Raw genomic sequence first — 8,179 nt, 5'->3', positions numbered from 1 at the left:
ATCTCCTCCTGTACCAGTCAGATCTGATTTGACGGTACACGCACACAAAAATAATAAAATAAAATAAAAAAATTAAAAGAAAGTAAGATGAGTATGTAAGAAAGATCAGATATATCTTCAAAATTCTAAAATATTTACTATTCTGCCCTTTACAGAAAATTGTCATCCTCCAATCTGCTGTATGAAGAATGTTTAAGCTGAAAATATAGACTACCCATTAAGTTACTGTCAACATTTCAGACCTGAGAGTGAGCCGCCTCAGATATTAACAACACAAAAGAGATGAGGAGGTAGGGAGCTGCACTGGAAAAGGACCAAGAAGAGAGGATAGTTGAAGTTGAAATTTAGAACTTACCTGGAGTCAGATACCCAGAAGGTAAAAAAACTTGCGCTAGTATTGGCTGCCAGGATGTTGGAAGTGAAACAGATTCCATCTGATAGAGACTGCCTTTATAGAGCCAATGAAGATCAACTGAATCAGCAACAGGATTGTCCCTGACTGTGCTTGCCTTAAGAAGTCAAACTGATAAACATATGTGAAGCCATATAGAAGACTTACTGCCATTTTAACAAACTGTAATAGGGGACCATCAACTACTTATATGCAAGTTCAAGAGGAAGCTAAAGAAAATGAAATCAAATCCACAGGAATAAAAATTTGACCTTGAGTCCACCCCACTGGAATTTATTTGTTTCTTTTTATTTTTTCCAGGATTGTCAGGCTAGAAACCATTCTGAGTACTTGCAGGTTGAACACTGAGTGTAGAAATAGCCACTTCCTCTTTGACCCGATGCCTCAGGTACAGCAGAGCGGCCACACCTATGGTGCTGACAGGTCCAGGGCAGCCCACTGGTATTTAAAAGCCATCTCAAGAACATGTTTGAGGCCTTGAACACTAAAGACTGAAGACCAGATGAGCTGTGGGTGGATATCAAGAATATCATCCATGAAGAATGCAAAAGGTCATTACAAAGAAAGAGGAGGAAGACTGACAGGGATGTCAGAAGAGACTCTAAAGATTGCACTGAAGCATCAAGATGACAAAGGAAGGGGAAGAAATCAAGAAGTTAAGGAGCTGAACGGAAGATTTCAAAGAGCAGTGCAGGAAGACGAAGACAAGTACGATGAAATGTGCAAAGTGCTGGAGTCAGAAAATCAAAAGGGACAAACTCGCTCAGCATTTCTTAAGCTGAGGTAACTGAAGAACAAATTCAAGCCTTGAGCTGCAATACTTCAGGATGCTATGGACAGAATATTGAATGATTCCAGAAGCATTAAAAAAAGATGAAAGGAGTACAGAGAGTCACTGCACCAAAAAGAACTGACTTACTCAGAAGACTTTCATGAAACAACATATGATCAAGAGGCAATGGTGATGAAAGAGGAAGCCCAAGCTGCTCTGAAGGAATTTACAAAAACAAGGTCCCAGGAATTGATGGTATACCAACTGACATATGTTCACCAGTTGTGCCAAGAAATCTGGAGAACCACCACCTGGCCAACTGACTGGAAGAGATCCATATTCATTCCCATTCCTTAAAAAGGTGATCCAAAAGAGTGTAGAAATTATTGAACAATAGCACGTGCAAACAAAATCCTGCTAAAGATTATCCAAAAACAACTTGAACGTACATTGACAGAAACTTCCAGAAGTACAAGCTGGGTTTAGAAGAGGCCATGGCAATAGGGACATTATAGCCAATGTCAGAGAGACATTGGCTGAAGCAGCGAGTACCAGAGGAATATGTTTCATTGAATGTGTTTCATTAACTGTGCAAAGGCATTTGACTCTGTGGATCACAACAAATTGTCGCTAACCTTGAAGAATATGGAAATCCTAAAATGCCTAATTGTGCTTATGTGAAACCTATACTTGGACCAGGAAACAATCATCAGAACAGACCACTGCATGGTTCAGAATCAGGAAAGGAGTGCATCAGGGATGCGTCCTGTCTCCACACCTTTTCAATCTATATACGAAACAGATCATCCAGGAGGCTGGACTCAGGATTGGAGGAAGACATGTCAACAACCTGCGCTATATAGATGCCATATATTGCTTGCTGAAACCAAGGAAGACTTGAGCATTTACTGCGGAAAGTCAAGGATTGCTGTCTCCAATATGGATTGAAGCTCAACATCAAAGATTCTTAATAATTGAGTTAAAAGAAAGTGCTATTAATAAGCCCAACAAAACAATAAATACAAAACTTTTCTTCTCTCCTAGAGAATGAAGGCAGAAGGATAAGTACTTGTAAGGCAAATTGGAAAAGAATTTTGACTGATCTTGGACCTCATAACATTGCTACTTTGTTAACTTGTACATGGTAGAGAATGAGAGAGATCTTAAACTCTATTAGTGGAAAAGGCTACAACTTAAAGAAATGATGTACAAACACAGAGAACATAATAATGTATAGTTATAAAGATAATTAAGATATCTTGATACTGATACCAAGAAACTTGGTACTAATTCCAATCTTCAGTTTAAAAAACAAGGGATAAATAATAAATTAGCAATATACAGTAATGTGTTTGGATTTTCTTTTGTTATTTTTAAATTACACACTATAATCACTATAATAAATTCATAAAAATCAATATACCTTATGGTACATTCACACAATGGAATAATATGCAGCACTCAGGAGCAACGATTTCAAAAAATACTACATAACTTGGGAGAGACTGACTGCAGAGCATTATACTGAGTGAACTGACACAGTCTCATAAGGACAAATGACAAATATTGCATAAGACCATTTTTGTAAAAATAGAAGGATAACTAGTAAAACATGTATGGAAACTCAAGGGGGGAGGGCTGAGGATGTGTAGGGGCAAAACCACAGGGTTGCACAGTTTTGATGGGTGGAGGTAGGGGGAGGGGTGGGGAGGAAATAGGAAGGACCTGGGCCAAAAGACAGGGTAATGATGGGCAACATCCAATGGTGATTAATTTTATAAAACATAATGCATGAGAATGATTGTATGAAGCACAATGTGAAGTAAAAATGGTGTGAAACAATGTATACGAACTTCGTAAGCAAACCAGTAAAATTAAAAGCTTGGAAAAAATCAATATACCACATGATTCATAACTGTAAATATTTTCTCTTTTAAAACAATTTATTCCATTCAAAATTTATTTTTATCTCTTTTCAAAAGAAACTATAGGCAATGTATAAAAAGAGACAAAATAAAACCTAATCACTAATTATTTACATGTTTAAATCTGATAGAAAACAACTTTGTACCTTTTGTCTTTTCTTTAATACTATTACCTGATTCCCACTTGAATAAACATTTAAGCTTGCTTTTTTTAACCAATCTTTTTTTAAAATTAATTTTTATTGAGATTTTAATGAAAGTTTATAAAGAACTTGGATTTCTATTCATACATTGTTGCACGTTTTCCTCCCTGCCTCTCTCCCCCCAAGTTCCCTTTTTCCTTTGGAAAAACAGTTCATTGTTATGCAGCCCCACCCCACCCCCACTTTACTATGCAGCTCTTATTCTGGACTCTTGTCATGACAATAATACCTAATCATATATTCCATTTATACAGTTCTCTCCTTCATCTGTTTCAATGCCATGTACATTATTTATCCCCTCTTTTCTTAGTACCCCCCAACCCCTGTTTTATATCAGTCATATTAAGCAGTATTTGTCTTTTTGTGACTGAGATATTTCACCTCAGCATAATGTCCTCCATAGTCACCCGTTTTGTATAATATTTCATTACTTCTTTGTTTTTCAATGCAGCATAGTATTCCATTCTGTAAATATACCACAGGTTCTCTATCCATTAGTTTGTTGATGGTTAAATGTGATTTTAACAAACATTTACAAAGAAGTTAGATTTCCATTCATTCATTGTTGCACATTTTACCCCTCATTCTCTTCCAACTCCCCCAGCTCACTTTTTTTTTTATATTCATTCATTGTTGCACAACTACCTACCTCTCTCCCTTGCCCCAGTCCTCTTTTAAACGATATAGCTCTTATTCTGGCCTTTTGTTCTGTGTATAATGCCTAATCACGTATTCTTTTTAACCAGTTCTTTCTTTCATCTGTTTCAATGCAATGGTCATTATCTACCCACTCTTATCCTGTTCTCCTACCAACCCCCATGTCAGACCTGCTTTATAATAGTGCCATACTGCAATAAACGGCCTTCCTGGTCAAGCTTGATTTTTTTCATTATTGTCCAGTTTCACAGTGACCCTATGAGCAACAGATGTGAACGCTGCCCTATCCTGCTCTATTTTCATGTTCTCTGTCCGATATACTTGAGACCATTGTTGCTGTCACAGTGTCAATCCATCTCCTTGAGAGTCTTCCTCTTTTTTGCTGGCCGTCTTCCTTTCCAAGCCTTTTTCCAAATAATCCTCCTGATTATTCCGTCAAGGTTTTATATCTTCAATCACTGCTTCTACTCCTGGGAAACTCAATTCCAAGTGACTGAGGGCAAATCAATGTCCTCAGTAGGCATTTAGTGTCAGCGAAGGTGCAGGGAATATTTCCTGAAGCAATCAGAATAATTTTTAAATGAAAAAGATAATTACTAAGAAACCTAAATAACTTCTGGGAAATTTTATGGAAAGAACTAATCTTTTTTTCCTCTTTATCTAGGCTCAGACATATTCAGCGTGAATACAGGGAACTTCCTCCTCCCTCCAATGATTAGTCTCATTTTTACTGTTGATCCTAGTTGTCTTAGAACTTGATCTTATATATCATTTGTACTTTCAGATTATATTTAAGAACCAAGCAAGCCGACCATATAACATCTACCCTCATGGAATCACTAATGTCAGTCCTTTGTACTCAGGGAAATTACCAAAAGGTAAGTATGACCTCTATTTTTATAGGTTTTACTTATGACTACAAAGTAAGTTATAGCATCAGTAATAATTAAGATTTTTTTTAATAATTAAGATTTTGATGACTCTTACCCAGAGATACTGCCATAGGGCCTCCGGTCCCAGTATAAAGTCATATCAATTCCAGAAATCCTGAGAGGGTGTCTCATAAAGTCAGTAAAACTATCCTGACGGACTGTGCATAATACCTCTTGATGATCATTGGGATATCTCGCAGCATCGTCTGTAGGGAGTTGTGCTGCGAACCAAAAGTAGTTCCTCTCTGGCAGTTCAAATCCACCAGCTGCTCTGAAGGAGAAAGACAGGTTGTCTCTTGTGCAATTTACAGCTTCTGAAAAGCCACTGCAGGATCAGCTAGGAGTCATTTCTGGCTCCACAGCAGTGAGTTTTGATTTGTGTTTTTTTAATATTTCACAGTCAGTAGGGTTGGTCCTCTGTACTCTCATTGCTTTAAAATTGAAGTTAGGTCTTCACACACACACACACACACACACACACACACACACACACACACACAAATCCATTGCTGTTTATCTTACACTATTCACCAGTCTGTTAAGTAAATGTGGTTTAATTGCACATGTAACCTTTCCATTTCTACTTTCCCATGTGGTGGGGGATTTCCCCCTCCCTTTGACCATGTGTATTTTCCTGACATTTTTTAACCTTGAAGTATTGGTGGTTTCTCTAGTGTTGTTGTTATGTGCCATCAAGTCGCCTGCGACTCATAGCGACCATATGTACAACAGCTCTAAACCTTGCTCTATCCTTTGCCAATCTTATTGTCTCCGACACATCTATCCCCATTACCCCACTGATTGAATCAATCCATCTCATAGAGGGTCTTCCTCTCCTGCGCTGTCCCTCCACCCTCCCAAGTATGGCATCCCTCTCCAGGGACTGGTCCCTTCTTGCAACTTGCCCAAAGTATGTCAGATGAAGCTTCAGAATCCTTGCCTCCACGGAGCAGCCTGGCTTCACTCTCTCCAGTACGAAATTGTTTGTTCTCTTTGCAGTCAATGGTATATTCAACACTCTTTTCCAGCACCACAGCTCAAAGGCATCAACTCACCTTCTATCATCCCTAATCATTGTCCAGCTCTCAGATGCATAGTAAGTAATTGCAATGACCATGGCCTGTATCAGGCGCACCTTAGTTTCCAGACTAACATCATTGCTCTTCAGTACTCTGGAGAGGTCTCTAACAGCAGACTTTTATTGTAGAGTTTCTGTGATGCTGGAGGCTATGCCATCAGCCTTTCAAATATCAATAGCATCACTCATGGGCAACAGGTTTTAGTGTAGCTTTCAGATTATTGTTAGTAAGACTGGCCACCCACTTAAAAAATACCAGTCAGTTAATATAAAAGTTAAAATAAAACAATGTGATTTGCAAGGCTTTTTTTTTTTTAGCAAGTGATTGCAAAGACCATGGTCTGGATTAGTAGCACCTGAGTCTCCAGACTGACATCATTGCTCTTCAGTACTTTGGAGAGGTCTCTGACAGCAGACATTCCCAATGCAATTCATCTTTTGGTTTCCTGGCTGCTGTTAACAATCTCAATCTCCTCACCATCTATTATGATGCTGCCAGTCAGCCCAGTGATGAGAATCTTTGTTTTCTTGATGTTGAGCTTTAATCCATATTGAAAGCTGCAGTCCTTGACCTTTTGTAGGTCCTCCTCAGTTTCGGCAAGCAAGATTGTATCATCTAAATAACGCAGGTTGTTAAAGAGTCTTCCTCCAATCCTGATGCCCCATTCCTCCTTATAAAGCCTAGTCTCAAAAAAAAAAAATAAGCCTAGCCTCCTGGATTATCTGTTCTGCATACAGATTGAGAACGTATAGAGATAGGACACATCCCTGGTGTACACCTTTCCTGTGCATTTTACTGCCTCTAAAAACCCACTGGAGGGTCAGCTATACATTGGTTCCAAATCAATGGCACACAGTAACAACTACTATTGTAGTGTTGTCCATTTCTTTCAAATTTGCTAGTCTTTGTTTTACATATTTTGCAGGTTTATCATTTGGTATGTAGATATTCCCCAAGGTTATGTCCTCATGTTCTATTGTGCCTTTGATCATTATGTTGTACCCTTCTTCATCTGTGGTTTTCATCCTCAGGTCTATTTTATCAGACATTAATATTGCCACTCCTGGTTTCTTACAGATGCCATTTACTTAGTATATTTTTTTCCACTCTTGGATATTTAGTCTATCTTTCTCCTAGTATCTTAGATGTGTCTCTTTTAGGCAACATATTAATGTTGTTGTTGTTATGTGTCATCAAGTCGTTTGCAACTCATAGCAACCCCATGTACAAGAGCTCTAAATGCTGTTCTACCTGTGCCAACCTAGCCATCTCAAATGCACTTATTCCCACCACTCCAGTCACAGAATCAATCCATCTTATCGAAGGTCTTCCTCTCCTTCGCTGCCCCTCCACGTTGCCAAACATGATGTACCTCTCCAAGGACCAGTCCCTCCTTGCAACATGCCCAAAATATGTCAGATGAAGCTTCAGAATCCTTGACTCCAAGGAGCATTCCGGCTTCACCTTCTCCAGGACAAACCTGTTTGTTCTCCTAGCAGTCCATGGTATATTCAACACTTTTCTCCAGCACCAACGCTCAAAGGCATCAATTCTCTTTCTATCAACCCTATTCACTGTCCAACTCTCTGATGCACAGCACGTAATTGTGAAGACTATAGCCCGGATCAGGTGCACCTTAGTCTTCAGTCTGACATCTTTGCTCTTCAGTACTCTTGAGAGGTCCCTCACAGCCGACTTTCCCAATGCAACATCAAGCTCAACATCAAGAAAACAAAGATTCTCACCACTGGGCCAATTGGCAGCATCAGCATGGATGGTGAAGAGATTGAGATAATTAACAGTTTTAGTTTACTTGGCTCCACATTCAACACTTTTGGTAACAGCAGCCAGGAAATCAAGATGAAGAACATATTAATAGGCTTTTTTAAAAAATCCATTCTGCTACTACTATTTTTCCTCTGAATTGGTGTGCTTAAGACATTCACAGTGTGATTATTGACAAGCCAAATTTTATTGTTTCTATTTTGTTGTGTTTCTTTTTTGTTGTTGCTAGTTAGTTTAGTGTATCCATTTTCTTTTCTCTCTGTGTGAAGGGCTTCCCTTAGTATTTCTTGTAGTATCTGTTTTGTTGTCACTAATTCCTTAAGTTCCTGCTTTTCTGCAAGTGACATAATTTCTCCTTCATATTTGGATTTCCTAGATGGACAGCTTCGCTAGGTAAAGGATCCTTGTCTGGCA

The 8,179-nt window shown here is 38.7% G+C and overlaps 1 protein-coding gene across 1 annotated transcript in view; it reads left to right on the top strand.

Annotated features, from left to right (window-relative positions):
- F8 (coagulation factor VIII, procoagulant component) overlaps positions 1-8,179 on the top strand; it is a 212,088-nt gene that overhangs the window by 124,740 nt on the left and 79,169 nt on the right. Inside the window, exon 10 of the mRNA XM_006900001.1 lies at positions 4,754-4,847. Within this exon, the coding sequence (XP_006900063.1) occupies positions 4,754-4,847 (94 nt within the window). The remainder of the gene's footprint in view (positions 1-4,753; positions 4,848-8,179) is intronic.

The sequence above is a fragment of the Elephantulus edwardii genome, unplaced genomic scaffold (assembly GCF_000299155.1).
Source record: "Elephantulus edwardii isolate Elephantulus edwardi_28Jun2011 unplaced genomic scaffold, EleEdw1.0 scaffold00269, whole genome shotgun sequence".
Taxonomy (NCBI): domain Eukaryota; kingdom Metazoa; phylum Chordata; class Mammalia; order Macroscelidea; family Macroscelididae; genus Elephantulus; species Elephantulus edwardii.
The sequence above is the reverse complement of the archived record's forward strand: the minus strand, read 5'-3'. Positions and strand labels throughout refer to the sequence as shown.